This window comes from Cyprinodon tularosa, unplaced genomic scaffold, assembly GCF_016077235.1.
Source record: "Cyprinodon tularosa strain WSP-4 unplaced genomic scaffold, ASM1607723v1 ctg229, whole genome shotgun sequence".
Taxonomy (NCBI): Eukaryota; Metazoa; Chordata; class Actinopteri; order Cyprinodontiformes; family Cyprinodontidae; genus Cyprinodon; species Cyprinodon tularosa.
The window spans coordinates 347857-366538 of NW_024038856.1; the positions used below are offsets into that span (position 1 = coordinate 347857).

The window sequence follows — 18682 nt, forward strand, 5'->3', positions numbered from 1 at the left end:
CTGCGAGCCTGGGTAAGCATAGGGAAATACGTTACGTTATTATTGGTAGGCCACCGCTTCCTGTGATGATTATACAGTTGCAGCACGTCAAAGACTACCTTCACTCATAAAAAGCAGACTGCAGCTGTGGAGCGCGGTTGCTCTTTTCTCCAAACTTTGGAATGTCGAGATTGAAGTCGCCACGATATATCAACTTTATTCTCGAAATGGCGAGTTTAAAGTCGACAGGGCGAGTTTAAAGTCGACACGTAGAGATTAAACTCAACATGACATTTCAACTTTATTCTCGAAATGTTGAGTTTAATGTCGACATGTCGACTTTAAAGTTGACATGTCGAGTTTAATCTCGTCATGGCAAAAATATTTTTTCTCTTCATGTGTGGCCCTAATACTCCGTCGTACAAATCTAACCGTTAATTATAGTAACTTACAACAATTTGAAATACTGCGGTAGTGAACTGTAAACAATGCGTCACGTGATTCGTAATTCCAATGATGCAATGGCAATTACAGTTAATTACCAGAACAATGATTTTGCGGCTTTGTACTGTGTGATGTGTGGTAAATTATTGTTAAAATTACAACCATGTCTAACAGTAGCCACATTTTTGCACCTGTCACGTTTTTTTTTATGCATATTGCACATTTTCTGTTAGTCCAATAAATCTCAATTCAATACTGAAAGATTACTGTGTCCATCAGTTATTAGATATATCAACATGAAACAGCTGTTGCAAATATTTAGAAATAAAAGCATCATTAATAGGGGTGCCCAAACTCTTTCATATATATATGTATATATATATATATATATATATATATATATATATATATATATATATATATATATATATATATATATATATATATATATATATATATATATATATATATATATATATATATATATATATATATATATGTCTATATATGTTTTTTTTGTTTTTTGTTTTTTTAAGGGAGCAGTCTATTAAAGTAGTCTCTGTGTCAATGCTGACCCTACAGCTGTCTTTCCAGACGGCGCCCAGCAGGTGTCAGCCTCCTCCTCTCCGATCACTGATCGATATGTAACCTGATCAACAGACAAACAGCTGACTGAAATCTCGGCATGTATCGCGACATTCACGAGAACCATCCTCACAAGAAGGTGAATCACACTCGCGCTCCGAGGCCTCCCTTTCTGATGCTTCGCGCTTGCGCAGTGCGCCGCTTCCAGAAACGCAGCCGAGGAGCAACTCTCACTGGAGCCGAACCGAACAAAAGACCGACAGCCGGCCTGATCCGATCCGATATAACCTGCAGAAATCTGTCATTGAACGGAGCGGAGTCGGCCGGCTTCAGAGGAGTTGGAGCAGAGCCGGGTCGAATCAAAAGCTGTAGACGAGAGCAAAGCGCAGAGACTGAAGCTGGGATGACTGCAGAAGCCTCATTAAACCTAGATTAGACCCAGACAGACGCTCAGCTGCAGGAGGACCATATGAGACGGACGCATGTCTTGATGTCCCCATCTCACCTGTCAACCTGAGCCCTTATGTAAACAACAACATCTGGAGGACACTCAGGAGACTTCCAGGGGCACAAGATCTCATCCAGGGGACATTCAGAGGCAGGGTAACACCTGGAGGACACTCTGGAAACGTCTACTGACCTATGTCAACATCTGGAGGACATTCAGGGACAGGGTAACACCTGGAGGACACTCTGGAAACGTCTACTGACCTATGTCAACATCTGGAGGACATTCAGGGACAGGGTAACACCTGGAGGACATTCAGAGACAGGGTAACATCTGGAGGACACTCTTGAAACGTCTGGTAACCTATGTTAAAATCTGGAGGACATTCAGAGACAGGGTAACACCTGGAGGACACTCTGGAAACGCCTACTGACCTATTAGCATCTGGAGGAAATTCAGAGACAGGGTAATACCAGGAGGACATTCAGAGACAGGGTAACACCTGGAGGACACTCTGGAAACGCCTACTGACCTATTAGCATCTGGAGGAAATTCAGAGACAGGGTAACACCTGGAGGACTCTCTGGAAACGACTACTGACCTATGTTAACATCTGGAGGACATTCAGAGACGGGGTAACACCTGGAGGACACTATTGAAACGTCTAGTGACCTATGTTAACATCTGGAGGACATTCAGAGACAGGGTAACACCTGGAGGACACTTTGGAAACGTCCAGTGACCTATGTTAACATCTGGAGGACATTCAGAGACAGGGTAACATCTGGAGGACACTCTGGAAACGTCCAGTGACCTATGTTAACATCTGGAGGACACTCTGGAAACGTCCAGTGACCTATGTTAACATCTGGAAGACATTCAAAGACAGGGTAACATCTGGAGGACACTCTGAAAACGTCCAGTGACCTATGTTAACATCTGGAGGACATTCAGAGACAAAACATCTGTGGGACACACAGGAGACATCCAGAGACGAGTGGAACACCTGGAAGAAATCCCGAGACAGGAACAAAAATATCAGGAGGACACCTTTGAGAGAAACTAACAAGAAAAAAACATTTGAAAGACACAGAGACGAAGAAGAACAATTCAAGGTAAGGGGGATTTTAAAAACTCCCTGCAGGACAACCTGTGTAGCTCCAATATTCAAAAACATCTTTATTGGCCCAGTTTATAGAGACAGGACCACACAGGTACAACTGGTGGTCAAATGGAGACAGGTTGTTTATAATGTCAACATTGAAATTAGAACAGATACCTAAAACTCAAAATATATTTGAATATGTGGAGCTTGAATATTTAGGACGTCCTCCAGGACTCTGGGACACAGCGGGATAAAGTCAGTAGTGGTCACAGTTGGATCTAGAGAAGGGGGTCATAGTTGGACATGTTGGGATGTAAAATGATGTATGTACTTTGTTTTTTTTACTTCCTGACAGATTGCATGTAACCTGGACCATGAACCTGCACAGGTGGACCTGTTTCCCTCTCTCCGCTGTCATGATGCTGGTCCTGGTCCAGGTTGCGGTTCAGGCCCGCTCAGTATCAACAGGGCGTTCTGATAGGAACTCCATCGAGGACGCCACGGTGAATGCTACTGTCATGGACCGTGGCTTTGCTGTCCACATGATGAGTAGTGAGGACGGGACCTATGGTCAGGACTCCCCCAGAATGGACGCCCGCGGCATCGTCCTCACACCTGCACCGCATCACGGAGGTACTCAAATCACAGCATCTACTTGTGGCATAATCACCCAGACAATCAGAAACCAGAGAACCATCCCATTATTCTAATCAGAGCATTTGTAAACAGAACTCAGACATTCTTTCAGTTTCACTTTTTTTAGCAACACCTTCAGAGCTCCTGTGCAGCCTTTTCCTCTTTGGAACATTCTCCGCACTTAGGAGGCTGTGACACAGAAAGTTCCAGGTCTAAGGAGTGATAAAGATCCAGGTTTAAGTAGTCGGGCTGCAAAGGCACAAATTAAAAGGGAACAATAAAGCTTAGGTTATATTTGGAGGATGTCAGGATAAACAAATAACTGAAAGGTGTTTGTCTCTTTCTGCCTCTCGTCTCAGATGCTAGATGATAAGTCCTTTACTGAGCTACTGTAAAGAAAAAGTCATTATTCCCATCTCAACATCTAAGTTTTATTTTTTTTCTCATCGTCACGGTCGGCATTCACAAAGCGGACAAGTTTATCTTCAGCGCCGCTCTATTCTCCATCATCCGTCGTACCAACAGCAGACGCTGTTTTTTCTCTGTTATGTTGGTCATCAAATCAAATCAAATAAACAAGCAGCCATTCAGTGAAATGCTGATGCAGGTTAGTCCACAATAACATCCAACAGATGAAACTGTAAAATCAGAAACCTGATGGAAAAACTCAGCTTCTACTACCTCTGCTTAAGGTTAATGTAACCAATTGGCTAATAATAAATGGGTCAGTTGTTCTCATACCGGTTGTAGCTTAATAGTATTCTGTGTTTGAGTAAATTTACTTGATCAACACTTTTCTAATATTCCAAACTTAACAATAAGTAATAGAGGTGTTAATGACTCATGTTGATATTGTATGGAGTCAATATCGCTTTCTGTCAATACTCAAAGCTATAATATCAATATTGTATCGGAACTGAAAGAGTTTATGTTGGGACATCTCTAGTTTATTCATTATGACACACATTTCTTAATCCATGCCTGAATTCTATAAACGGTTACTGTCCCTCCATTAGGGCAGGGCGATATGCCTTTTAAAGCTTATTACGATCAAATGAGGTACTATCATGATAACAATAAAACTGATGATTAAAACACTCCTTATTAATTCTTTGCAGTCATTCTTAGATAAATGTATAGCTGTTATTGCCTGCCGCAGCAATCAAAGCTTCAAAATTACAAATATTACGGGGGGGTGGGGGGACACTAGTTACATAAAGAAGTGTGATTTTTATCACTGGTGATTTGTATCACTAAACATAGTAACTACATTTACATCATATTATTTGATTTTTGCCTCTATGGAAGAAAATTTAAGGAAAAAAAGAAAAATATTTAAAACATTGTTTTGATTTTTTTTGCCTTTGCTAATTCTAATTTATTGTTTAGACCAGGCATCCCCAAACTCAGTCCTCAAGGCCCCCTGTCCTTCAGGTTTTAGAGGTTTCCTTGCTCCAGCACAGCTGATTTTAATTGAAAGCTGATTAACAGGCTTTTGGTCTACTGCAATCATTATAACCAGCTGTGCTGAAGCAGAGAAACCTCTAAAACCTGCAGGACAGGGGGCCTTGAGGACCGAGTTTGGGGATGCCTGGTTTAGACGATTCATCAAAATTGTTATCATGCGGAGCCCCTAAAGGGACATGGAGGAAAAAATAAACTTTTGTGAGATCTCGCAAAATGTTTTGCGAAATGTTGCAAAAGGTTTTCCCATGTCAGCGAACCGGAAGTAAACCAGACACACAACAGCGGAGGCGCAAAGTGTACTTCTATGGGAGGATAATACGCCCATTTGTCAGCTACAACCATGGAGGATGATTTGGAGAGGTTCTTAATTTCTAGAGAAGTCGTAAAAGACGACATTACACGAATGAAGAGAGACAATGTCAGTATGTAATCCTACGGGGCCCCTAAAGGGACCTGGAGGAAAAAATAAACTTTGCGAGATCCCGCAATACTTTTGCGAGATCTCGCAAAAGTATTGCAGGATCTTGCAAAAGTTTCTTTTTTCCCTCCATGTCCCTTTAGGGGCTCCGTATTATCATGACTAGAAATGTATCATGATAATAATAAACGATATTATAAATGCCCACCCCTACTCTACATTGTTTTTAGTGTCACAACCTAGCAACAAGGTAAACCCAACCACCCCACTAAGGTAGGAGCTTCTGTCTTCTCCTTGCTCAGAGGCACTTTAAGCAGCTATCTGAATAACACTGAAGCAAAAGGTCCTTAGAAGGACCCTTTAAGGCTTAGATAAGAGCCCTATGAGGGTCTCTGTGAGCATGGGCCCTGGGATGTGGGATTCCTGCTTTACCCACCAATTCACCACTTCCTTGAACATTGTCCTTCTCAGCCTGCTCTCAGCCAAGATTTTCCAAAAAGTCCAGTCTGTGACCACCTAAAGAACCTAACAGTGACAAACTCCTCAAATTTTTTTTTACAATATATTAATTTATTTAGTGAATACAGTACATTTAAAAAAAACAAGATAATGATTTCCATTCTTTAATAAATGTGTTTGAAATAAGCAATTATATAACTCCATCTTTTGTAAAGCATATCAACTAAGATGATTATTACATCTTAGAATTCATAATTTTATTCAATTATGTATTTAATAAATACATAAATTGTACATTTAAATATTTAATGGTGCATTTATTAACTTAATACATTTTTTTATTGTTATATTTATTTAATTTTGGCCCCTCCACACACCTCAGGGGTCGACTTTGGTAATCAATGACTAATCAGCTCCTAGCAATGCGTGCATACTGTGATTTTATTGTGAAAATAGGTGTCAGTCTGATCCTGTTGATAAAGAATAGAAGATGTTTTCCATCTGTCAAAAGATTCTGGTTATTTTACTTCCAACTTGGCTGGACAGAAGCAGCCAACAGCTCCCACGCTGTCGTCCCTCTCTGACTGAACAGATTCTTGAGCGAACGAATTGTGATTCTGAACAGCTTCTGAATCCTAAAAGCACGTGAAATGGTTTGGACCAGCAGTTCTTCACTGAAGTTTTTTCTCAGGAGCTTTTCTTAATATGTTACAAGCTGACTGCTTTCACTCGGTTACACCTCTTGACATTTGATTCCTTCAGACATTTTACCTCAAAACTGGCAAGCTCAGCTCCCAACGTTGCTGTTGTCACAGCAACCTAGCTTGTTGTTTTCTGCTGTAGCTGTGCGTTTCTTTGTTTTTGCTTTAGTTTTTTTGCATGCGCTACTATGTTTATGTATTTTTTTTTTAGCAGATGTTACTCCAACCATGTTTTTGTTTCTTTTTGTCTCATAGACATTGCTGCCGCTGTATGGGAGTTGTTTTTTTCTTCTTGTAGATGGTGTTGCAGCTGTGTGTTTTGTCTGGAGGATGCAGTACCTGAATATGAGTGTCCAGTTGAGACACTGCAGAGGTTTTCAGGCTACTGAAGGACGGAGCCTCTTTGCTCTGAAGTGTCAGATTACAGTCAGGCGCTCCAAGGACACTGCAGAGATCTGCTGGAAGGAGCAGCAGCTCTGTAGCTTTACACACACTGACCATCCTGAGATTAAGCTGTTGAGGTGTTAAATTAAGTTATAACTCAGTCAGGAACTCAGAGCTGTGGAATATTTCCTCTTTAACCCTTGGGGAATGTTGTTATTGCAGACAGGAAGTGAAGAACTACTGGAAATTTTAAAACTGGAATAGATATATCCCCGGTACCTGTTCCTTTGATCAGCCTGGCACTATAACTGTCTGCACATGTTCAGATCGCCTCTGATTTTCAGTCAGGAATAAATGCAGTTTTGTTGGATCAAATAAAACATCACTCATTTGTTTATTTGGACTTGCAGTCAGTCAAATATATTTTCTGGTTCACCTTTTTATTGCTTTTTTCCCAAACCTTTTAAGGTGCTACTCCTCAGGATTACAACGTATGACGAGTGCCATGGGTCAGATTTTCTACATTTTCCTGCAAAAGCGTGTTCGTTATTGACTGTTCAACATTCTCAGTTATGGACTGGTCACTTCATTGTCTGTTCCCTCCTGTTTCCCAGTCAGGACTTTGAACATTGTCGCTAAGGAGATCTCTTGAGAAGTGTTTAAAGGAAGCAGAAGTTGCTTTAGAATCTCTGCTGGACTTTTCTGAATCAATGTCGCCATCAGAGAAAAGGGGTTGATCCCAGCCTATACCATGAAACATCCTCCTACTATCACAGGGGTTAGCTGCTAACAGCAGGCTGGATTATCCAATTCCTACTGGCCAGAGTTACATTTGCACTTTATACAGCAAGCAATTTTGCCAAATCTTTTGTTGTCCTGTTAGGATCTATAAATGTCAATGGTTTAAAAGATGTTGAGTAGGAACACCATTAGTGGCTTTAAGATATCTTACACTTCATATTACCACACACCATTTTTAACTCTTAAAGGTTTAATGTTATGTTTAGCTAACCAAATTAAGGGGAGCTTTCACTGCATGAATCTGAATGTACTGAAATACAAAGGTTTCTTTTTGTACTTAACTGCAGTGTATGCAAACAATGCTACCCCTTATTATTGTTGTAATATTTGCAACAATTAACTATTTCTATTGTGTAAATAAAGGATGCTTCATCATGTGTCAGTTACCATGGTAACATTGTTGTGTCTTCACAGTGGTGGACAGGCAGGGCTGCGATCCAAACACTCGTTTCCTGGTTCCTCCCCGAAGCGTCCACTGGGTGGCGCTGCTGCAGAGAGGTAACTGCACCTTCAGAGAGAAGATCCTCAAGGCAGCCGCCTACAATGCCTCAGCAGTCCTCGTCTACAACAACTCCACCGACAAGACTGTCAAGATGGGCCATGAAGGTCAGATCCTTCATTTAGAGTCTTTGATCTCAGTTTTGTAAACTTTGAATAATAATTTCTGAACCTCTTCTTAAATAAGGCCAGAACAAGTTTGGTAATTAGTCCTGAATAATATTTGACCCTGTTTCAAACCAGGTCAGAATCTTCACTACAGATAAGTATCTGCAGGTTGTATCTGTGTGGGTTCAGCAGCTTAATGACGATCGATGAGAGTAAATTTAGCCAGTCAGGATGGATTTCTCTGTGACCTCTCTGAGAAGGCCCAGCTCAATTACAGATCGGAAGGTCACAGCATCCAGAACTAAGAATTAACCAGATCTCACTGACTTTCCGAGCAGGGTTCTGGAATCCCTGAGGATCAGGAGAAAGTATCAGACCAGTAAATGGAGGGGGACAGAATGACTTCCTCCGAAACAGAAATGGTGCCTTCTTTCAGGACGGTTCTGATTCTTTTTCTGACTGTGGTTCTGGGTGCAGGAACCGGCGACATTGTTGCTGTGATGATCACTGAGGCTTATGGTAAGGAGATCTTGGCTCACCTCGAACGGAACCAGACAGTCTTGGTATCTCTGAGCTACCGTAATCCCGCCAAAAACATGAACCGCGGTTCGCTGGTCTTCGTCTCCATCTCCTTCATCGTCCTCATGATCATCTCCTCCGCCTGGCTCATCTTTTACTTCATCCAGAAGATCCGCTACAGCAGCAGCCGTGACCGCAGCCAGGTGAGCTAAGCACGCACTGCGAACACCAAGCTCAGGAAAGCACAGGATTTAGGTATCATAATATTGCACCTGAACGCAGTATTGGGATCCTCCCATCCTGGACCAGAACACAGTGGGTCTAAAGGCAGATGGAGGTGAACATCAGAATGCTGCTTTTGTTCGTTTGCAAAAGAAGGTTTTATACGCCTCTTGGATTTGCATCGTGAATTGGTTTGAACACACTCCAACTGCTCTAAATTAGTCAAAAGCTATTGATCACATTCCAAATTCTTCAAGGTAAACTTTGGTTCTCAAACATAAAATCCATGTTTAACTGATATTGTATATGATTATGGTTTTCAACCATGTTTTTCCATCGTCTTTGTGTACACAGTAACTTAGGTTAGTTGAGTTTCACTAGTTTAATCAAGAGTTTTTAACTGAATTAATCTTTTTGTTAATACATTTTTATTTTTAGAATTGATTATATGCAGAATTATCTGTTTGACCATGATTGTAGCTCAAATTCCCACTTAAATTTGTTGTTCTAACACACTTCCAGTTTAGCTACACAACTGCACAGTGGGACAAAAACGTAATAGTTTGAAGTGTGCAGTAACTTGATGTTTGGGGGGGGGGGGACTCTGAGGCTTTTCATTTTCTGTGGATGGAGCTTTCTGTAACTTCAAGCTGGGAGGCTTCGTCTTGGACGCTAAACTCTGTTGTCTCTGCCTGCCAGCGCCGTCTTGGGGATGCAGCCAAGAGAGCCATTGGGAAGCTGACAACGAGGACGGTGAAGAAAGGGGACAAGGTAAATAGCTTCAGATGTTTTCTGTCCCTTCTGGTTGTTCCAAAAGTCAGTCTCACACAGAGGACCTAAAATGGAGAATATGAGCAGTCAGTTGTATATGATTGATGACTAATGATCTGTACAGAACCAACATCTTTGTTCTCTTATCATGTTCTGTTTAGTTTAAATGCAGAGGAACTGCTGCTTTAAATGTTACAAAGGGCTTTAATAAAGCCTCTTTCACCCTAACAACATTAGCTACTAATTTACTGGGTCAGGGTTGCATGTGAGTAAAGCCAGAACTGATTTACCAGATCAAGGGTCAGGTATCATACCTGCTAATCTGCCGGGACCACTGTAGTGGAAATAAAGCCATTACATTACTGGATAAGACACGCATTTGTGTTTTTATGCAAATACTGGTTGTGATGTTGGGAGTATATATAATTTATACTATAATATATATTTGTGATATATATAAAATGGAAGAAAAAAAATGGCTGCCCTTAGTACAAGATTTTTAGATTTCATTTGTGTTTCAGCTTGAAACCAACAACGAAAACTTTTTTTCTAATTTTGCTTCTAAAAATAATATAGAGAAGTGGAGAAAAGTTCCTTTTTTAAACATCTGAGTCAGGTATAACCTCTGCTGTCTGCACCGATCGGAGTAAACCTTTCTGATTGGTGCAGACAGGATAGGTCATCCCTGATTCAGAATCCAAATCTTCAAACTTTTTTTTAATTTTTGCGGGACAGCCAGAGCCCCGTTCTCAACCTGCAGAGCCTTTCTGCTCTAAGTTTTGTCCTTGTATTTACATTACACAAAATAAAACTCATAATATTTTTAATGCTTATAAACAGTTGAAGGCAAAAATGAAGGCGTCAAGCCAGGGAATCCAGCCTCTCTAACTGGATCAGCTGTAAAGTAATTATTCTTGATATAAACTCCAGAGAAGATATTTTAGATTATGCTCTTTTGGTGAGTCGTTTTTATCCCAGATGACTGATATCATGATGACTAGAGTTATTTTTCTGAATTTGTCTTCTGTATTTCCTCAATTGTTTTGTGAAACATTTCTTTTGTTTTTTGTTTTTCAATTCAATTCATTTTGAATGGAAAAATCTTCGTGGATGGGAAGTGAAATGTTTTCAAACTTGGAAACAAAGTCCAGTGAATTTAAAAAAAAAACTTTTTTGGAATGAATATGACCTGGATGTCTGATAATCTTCACTAAAAATTTTTTTTATTGGTTTGCTTCTACTTTAAAGTTGTCTTTTAAGTTTCTTAGAAGATTAAATGGCACAAAAACTATGTAAAATAGTTTTTTTCTTGCATTGTTTTGTCAATATTTATTTTACATCTAAGAAATTTCTGATGTATTTGGATGAAGAGGCTCAGCTATGCCCCCTGCCTAGACATTTTGTGCCTCGTTTGCCGCCCCATTAAAATTTTTCTAGATCTTCCACTGTAGTGATGCCTAACAACAGCTTTGTCTCCTGCTACATGTTGTTAACCTCAGCATCTATGACAAATGCCACTGCCTGGCCTCATCATGTTGACTAACTGTAAGGACATGCTCTAGTCTTTGTTTAGATCTTCCAGCCATTTGCTTCTCTGTCTGTAAAATAAACTGGAAATTATGTTCTTCACTAGTTTCCATAATGCCACTAAAAACTATAAGAACCCCTGGTGCCGAAGCCATTATTTGTTATTACTAATTAGCTATTTGACAAAATTCTGTCTGAAATTCTTCTTTTGTGTTTGACTTGATCAGTTAAAGCTCTATCCTTTGTATTACTGCCACCTGAAGGTGATATTTGGTACAGCCATCCCATCATTTAAAGTGTGATAAAAGCTGACCCAGTAATTTACTAGACGAATTCCATGTGAAAAGGGAACTAATTCTTGTTTGACCCTTGAATGTAAATTATTGGGACTTGTGAAAGAGTCTGACTACAGAACAGGAAACCTTAGACAACACTATAGGCTGATGTTTTCCATGTCTTCTAAAGGAAACGGATCCAGACTTTAACCACTGTGCTGTGTGTATCGAAGCGTACCAGCTCAACGACGTGGTCCGAATTCTGCCTTGCAAGTGAGTCTGAATCTAACACTATGTCTCAATGAATGTGTTTACAAGGTGACAGGATCAGGAGGGACTCTGAGAACATTTCAGAACATCCCGGAGGGAGCTAAACTGAAATATTTAAAATATCCATTTAGAAAAACAAATCCAAATGTAAAAATTGATATTGGAGTGGCTCAGAGCAGTATTGGTCTGGGCGCTGAGCTGAGCTGATAGCAGTAGGACTCCAGCTGGAGATCAGGATTAGACCAATAAAACATCAACCTGTGAAGCACAGAGAAAACTGTTAATGCCTGACTTATATTTTCCTATCTGCATCACTGAATCTATGTCAGGACTAACTGATAACCTGTGTGGGTTTCCTGCAGACACGTCTTTCATAAAGTGTGTGTGGACCCGTGGCTAAACGAGCACTGCACCTGTCCCATGTGTAAACTTAACATCCTCAAAGCCCTAGGCATCATGGTAAGTCGACACCGACAGCAAAAGCTTTAAGGAGGGTGTGAAGGATGACAGTGTCCCCTTTGTCCTCTTTGCTCAGACCAGCTTTCCCTGTGTGGACACTGTGGTGCTGGATGTGGAGCGTCTGGGTGGCCATACATCTGGTAGCCAGAGGGCGCCCCCGAGAGACCAAAACCAGCCGTCCATTAGCCTGGAGCCACTCAGTCCCCCCCACTCCGAGACCACACCCAGAACACCTGCCGACATCACTGTGGCAATTACAAGTAAGATCACAGGAGAGACAGCAAAGTGGCAAACATTGACTTTACACTAATACAACAATACACTAAGGTACAGCAGCTTTAATTTGAAGTACAACAGCTTTACTGTAGCTTTGTACATTTGAACAGATATACACTGAAGCACACTTTATATTAACATACAACAACCAATAAGATGGCTTTGAATTAGATCTGTTTACAGGATGGCTTGGAGCAGACTCAAGCCCCTAAGGAGGCTGGGGTCTATTGAAGTTAGTGGGGCACTTCTGAAGAATCTGTATAACTGTGTGTATATATACCGTAAATTCTCTAATATAGGCCCGGGCCTTTATTTCACTCAAGTGCATCGCGGTCCAGGCCTTTATTGGAAGGAGCCCAGAATTAGAGACAGGCCTCTATTGCTATTTGAGCAAAACAGACTACCAGTGGAATGAATAAAAAATGAAATTTTGTGTCTATTTGATCCTATAAAACACTAGGTTCATTTATTGAACAAGAACAGTTACCATAACGGTATACAGAAATTTAACAACAAATAGCCTACCTGTAATTCAGGCTAAATTCCAGTGGAAAAAAACGTAGCAAACATACCAGTAGTGCAATTAGTGCAATGTAAACACTTAACCATACATGGTGATAATTAGGCTGTTTTATAACAAAAAGCAACTTACAGGTTTAGACACCTCCTCGCTCACTCAAATTGTCTCGCTTGGTGTGAAGTAAAAAAAAAAAATCCTCCAACTCTGTTTAATCCTCCTCCTCAGTTTCCTCCTCCTCAGTTTCCTCCTCCTCTTCATCTCTCCCTGTATTCTCCTCATCACTCGCGCCAGTCTCTATCACAAGTTCATACAGTTCCTCTTCGTCCTCCTCATGTTTTGCTGCGTGTCTGTTTTCTTCCTCGCGCAGACGGGCAGCAGTCAGGGCCTGTCGTCCAGCAGCGCAGGGCTGTGGTACTTGTATGTTACTACCATAAGTATAATGTTGAGGTATGCCCAGAAAAAATGTTTATAGCCCCGGCCTGTATAAGAGACCGGACATTATTTACCTCCGCCATCAGCGAGACAGGCCATTATTAGAGACCCGGCCACTAATGGAATACAGGCCAATATTAGAGAATTTACGGTATATATATATATATATATATATATATATATATACACACACAAGTGTATGTAAATGTATACATATATATCAGAATTGCTTTATTAATAATTATAATTTTCTTGCAGTGCAACCATTTACAGAAGAGAGAAAAAAGGGAGGAAAAAATATATATAATTTCACATAATGCACAACAAATAAATTCTTCCATATAACTTAACAATGACTTTCAACAACTTAACATTTAGTAAAGACAACATTACACTGGAGTACAACTACATTTAAACACAACTTCAAAATCAGTTTGGCTTTAAGATGAAATTGCCAATTTTATTATACCAAATCTGATAAATTACATTTTTTTGTTGTTGTTGTTGGATGAAAATGACAAATGACCAAAATTACTTTTGAAAAAAACTTCCAATTATTTCAATCATGTATTCTGGAAGTTGACCTTAGTTACAAGTTCAACTAAATACAAGCAGTAAAACATGCTGGAAAAACAGTTGTAAATATGGAAACTTAGCACAAAAAATGCTTGTGAGCACTATTACACATTGAGCAAGTTTATCAAACTGAAATATACATCTAATGAAACTTAACTCTTTACTACTATTATAAACCAAATCACTAAACCTTTACAAAAATATAAATCGAGTTTAGAATGTTTCAATATAAACTTTCTTTTGGAGTGCAACAACTTTTACTCAAATGTAATGTTACAGTAATTATAGCAAATTTAAGCTGATGTGCACCATATTTACAGTGACTTTAACTAGATTTAGATAACTTATCTATAAGAAATCCAACAGACATCAAAGACTACACTGTGTGCAGAATTATTAGGCAAGTTGTATTTTTGAGGATTATTTTTATTTGGGCCACAATTGTGTTCTTAATCAACCCAAAAGACTCCTTAATATTAAAGTTTCATAATTTTAGAAGTTGATGTGTTTCTTTTTAGATTTGGCCATTTTATGAGAATATATGAATATATGAGAATATATACCCACCTCACTTGTTTATTTTACCAAGATAAACCAATATAACAACTCAAAATTCAGAAATAAACATTTGCAATATTCAAAAAAACACAAAAAAAACAAAAACAAATCAGTGACCAATATAGCTACTTTCTTCACCATGACGCTCAAAAGCCTTCCATCCATAGATTCTGTCAGTGTCTTGATCTGTTTGCGATCCACATTGCGTGCAGCAGCCACCACAGCCTCCCAGACACTGTTCAGAGAGGTGGACTGTTTTCCCTCCCTTTAGATCTCACATTTCACGAAGGAACACAGGTTCTCCGTGGGGTTCAGATCAGGTGAACAAGGGGGCCATGTTATGTCATTATTTTTTCTCCTTTTAGACTTTTTCTGGCCAGCCACGTTGTGGTGTATTTTGACGCGTGTGACGGAGCATTGTCCTGCATGAATATCATGTTTTTCTTGAATGATGGCGATTTACCACCGCTTGAAGAAGGTGTCTTCCAGAAACTGGCAGTAGGTCTGGGAGTTGATCTTGACTCCATCATCAACCAGAAAAGGTCCCAAAAGCTCATCTTTGATGATACCAACCCATACCAGTACCCCACCTCCACCTTGCTGGCGTCTGAGTCTATAAGGAACTTACTGCATTTTACTGATCCAGCCTCGTGCCCAGGGCTGCTCAGTGGCGCAGTGGGTAGTACTGCTGCCTTGCAGCAAGAAGGTTCTGGGTTTGATTCCCTGCCTGGGGTCTTTCTGCATAGAGTTTGCATGTTCTCCCTTGTGAGAACATTCCTTCCACAGTCCAAAAACATGACTGTTAGGTTAATTGGCTTCTCTAAAGTCCCCTTAAGTGTGAGTGTGTGTGTAAATGGTTGTTTGTCCAGGGTGTACCCCGCCTCCTGCCCGCAGAAAGCTGGAAATAGGCAACGGCACCCCTTGCGACCCTATTTGGGATAAGTGATTTAGAAGATGGATGGATGGATGGATGGATGGATGGATGGCCTTGTGCCCATCCATCTGGCCCATCAAGACTCACTCTCATTTCGTCAGACCAAAACTCCTTGGAGAAATCAGTCTTCAGATATTCCTTGGCCCAATATTGACGTTTTGTCTTGTGTGTCTTGTTCAAAGGTGGCCTTTTTTTGGCTTTCCTTACCTTGGCCAGGTCCCTGAGTATTGAGCACCTTGTGCTTCTCGGCACTCCAGACATGTTGCAGCTATGAAATATGGCACAACTGGTGGCTAATGGCTTCCTGGCAGCTTCACGCTTTCACCCCTTCTCAATTCATAAGGAGTTTTTTACGTCTTTTTTTCTCAACACGTGTCTTGTGCCCCTGTTGGCCATTTGCCATGAACTGCTTGATTGTGCAATGATCCCACTTCAAAAGCTTGGCAAGTTCCAAACTGCTGCACCCCTCTAAAAGACATCTGACAACTTTTGACTTTTTAGAGTCTGTCAAATCTTTTTCTGACCCATTTTGCCAAAGGAAAGGAAGTTGCCTAATAATTAAGCACACCTTATATAGGGTGTTGATGTCATTAGGCCACACCCCTTCTCATTACAAAGATGCACACCACCTGATTTACTTAATTGGTAGTTGGCTTTTAAGCCTATATAGCTTGAAGTAGGACAACATGGATGAAAAGGATGATGTGGTCGAAATACTCGCCTAATAATTGCACACAGTGTAATCAGCACCAAAACCTTACGCTGAAACTAAGTAACTCAACAGTGATCACTAATGAAATTTTACATACAAACCGGTTTGTGAGACTGCTGTGAATTGAAAAAAAAAAAGGTTCATGTGTAATAAGGGTTTCAAAGACATGTCTATTGACTTTTGATGCAAGGAAAAAAACTGATTGAAATACATAGTTGCACTGCAGGCAACAGTGAGGTTATCCTATAACTCAATAGAGGGGCAGAGCTAGGTGATGGCCAGGCGTCGCCATTGGATTCAATGCTTATCCAATCATCTGCTGACGCTGTGGCCAGCCTCGCCTGGTCATTTGTTGTTACCATGTGGACGTAATTCAACTCTGGAGCAAGCAGTTAAACTTTAAGACAGACACAAACTTTAAGACTGGCAGCAGTGGCACTCTCAGGATGAATGTCCTAACTAATATTTTAGTATATTAACTATAAATTGACATTTCACATTTACTATAATCAATATTTTTTTTGTCATATTGTTTGCTTATATTTAGAGTGATAAATCCAGTCTTCATTTTCACGTTCCTCGATAATGTACCATATCACTCACCCACTTTTGTAACTGAAAAAGGCATCGGACATAACTTCCTTCACAGCCAACATGGCCGTATCCATAATTATTCCTCCTCTGTCTGTGGAAAGTGTGTTGCTTTAACGTTGATTTGTCTGTTGATGCCTCAACACAACTTTACTGTCTTGATGAGAAAAAATGCCCATTGTCTTTGTCTTAATGTTTGGTGATCAGACACCATTGAATGCCATGGGTAATGTTGTGCTTCACCATGTAGCTGCTAAAACTGACTTGCTTTTCCTCACAAGCAAATTAGTCTTGCAGAAGGCATCACATAAATTACAAGCTGCACAGAGTGATTAGGGTAGACTGACCCTGACCCTGAACTGATTCACACGTCATTCCCCCCTCCCGTGCTCTGATGTCTTTGCAGGTGGAGGACACTTCTTCAACAGGAACTCCATGTCTCCTCGGAACATCGTCTCTGAGATGGAGCTGCCAGACATCCAAGCCTCACTCGATCTCTATGATGACAACAAGTCCTGAGACCAGTCGGCATGGTTACAACCGCACATCCAAATTATTCCCCCTGTTGAGGGTTGAACAAACTGGACCCAGAAAGTCCTCGCAGAGGGGTTTCTGTTGCGATGTGCAGTTGGGATGTCTAATACTGACCGTCTGGATGTTTGATCACAGAAAGACTTTACTGACGTTTCTAAACAATCACAAGATTTTAAACACTGTTACTGGGTTCCTTTAAAGTTCTTCAAGTACTCCTGGATCAGCGACAATGTTTCCAAAGATACAGTAGCTTCTGAATGTTAGTGTCTGCGGAGATGAAACCTTGGGATCTGTTACGGGTTTCCACACTTGGTTCTGAAACCTAAATGACTCCACAAAGCCAAAATGTGTTTGTAAAAATCCTCAGGATTCCTTATAAGGTTCCTGAGAATGTTTTTGTGCCTGAAGTGATATGGGTTTTTATTCTTATTCTTATTTAAAAAAAATGCTTCCTTATACTGAGCCCTGGTTCTGCTCCATTGGAGTGGTTTTCTGGATCAGTCTATAGTTCTTTCTGCTTGTCCGGTTTCCTGCTAAACGTCATCAAGGCTTTGAGAGCTTTGGAACACTCTTAATCCTCAATATGATACGAAGTTCTGTTTGATTCAGCTTACTAAAATCCTTCTTGCAGAAATTCTGGGTCAAGCAACTGAATAATTTCTGGATTTTCACCATAATTTCAAAGTTCCAGGAAACTTCTGTGTCCTTATACAACTTTAGTGCTCTTAGGGATCTCATCCAGGTACTTTCAAAGGTGCTGGAAAAGGTTCTGTCATTTTTGCTCAGTTTTTCCAGAGTAAAAAAGATCAATGTGTCAGGTATAAAAACAGGAAGTGATTCAGAGGAGAACTATAGCAGTGTCCAAGAACTAGATCCCAGAACCATTTCTTACATAATCATTGTTTCTCCGGGTACTGGCAACCTCCCATGCTGAGTGGCTGGTTGAGGATCTTATTAGTTTTGTTTGGTTTCGTCTCTCAGAGTTTGGACTCTGCTTGATGGCCTGGATCAGCGCTTCCTCTGAAATTGGATGTCCTGGAACAAGTTGGAGCAAGGACTATGAACATCTTAGTGAGTCTCCTGGAGTCCAGTGGATGGACCTGCTACATGGACTGGACGTTGATTCTGTCTTTGCTAGTCCATGAAGCCTTCTGGTTGCATTGGTGTAGGTCCAGCAGGATTCCCAAGCTCTGTTTAAGAGGATATTTTCCTTCATTTTCTAGAAAATTCCCAGTGTTACTGGAGGGGACCAGATGAAGCTGTCTTACAATGGTCCCTTAGGTGATGGACTGCTACTCTAAAGTTATTCTGAGTTACTCAGTGTGTAATAATATTAATACTAATAATCAGTATATAAACAGCATTAAACAATCTATAATCTGACTGATTCATCAGTAATAAGTGACCTGAAGAAGCTCAGCTGCTGTCCACATCTGTCCATGTCTGTCTGATTTCATTTTTTTTATTTGTTTT

The 18682-nt window shown here is 40.4% G+C and overlaps 1 protein-coding gene across 1 annotated transcript; it reads left to right on the forward strand.

The window, feature by feature from the left end:
* Positions 1–1133: 1133 nt before the first annotated feature.
* rnf130 (ring finger protein 130) lies at positions 1134–18642 on the forward strand. The gene is made up of 9 exons (XM_038286669.1): positions 1134–2571; positions 2917–3194; positions 7842–8033; positions 8511–8755; positions 9474–9545; positions 11538–11620; positions 11980–12076; positions 12153–12336; positions 17082–18642. The coding sequence occupies exons 2-9, from the start codon at positions 2936–2938 to the stop codon at positions 17192–17194; spliced, it is 1245 nt and encodes a 414-aa protein (XP_038142597.1). The 5' UTR covers positions 1134–2571; positions 2917–2935; the 3' UTR covers positions 17195–18642.
* The last annotated feature ends 40 nt before the right edge of the window (positions 18643–18682 follow it).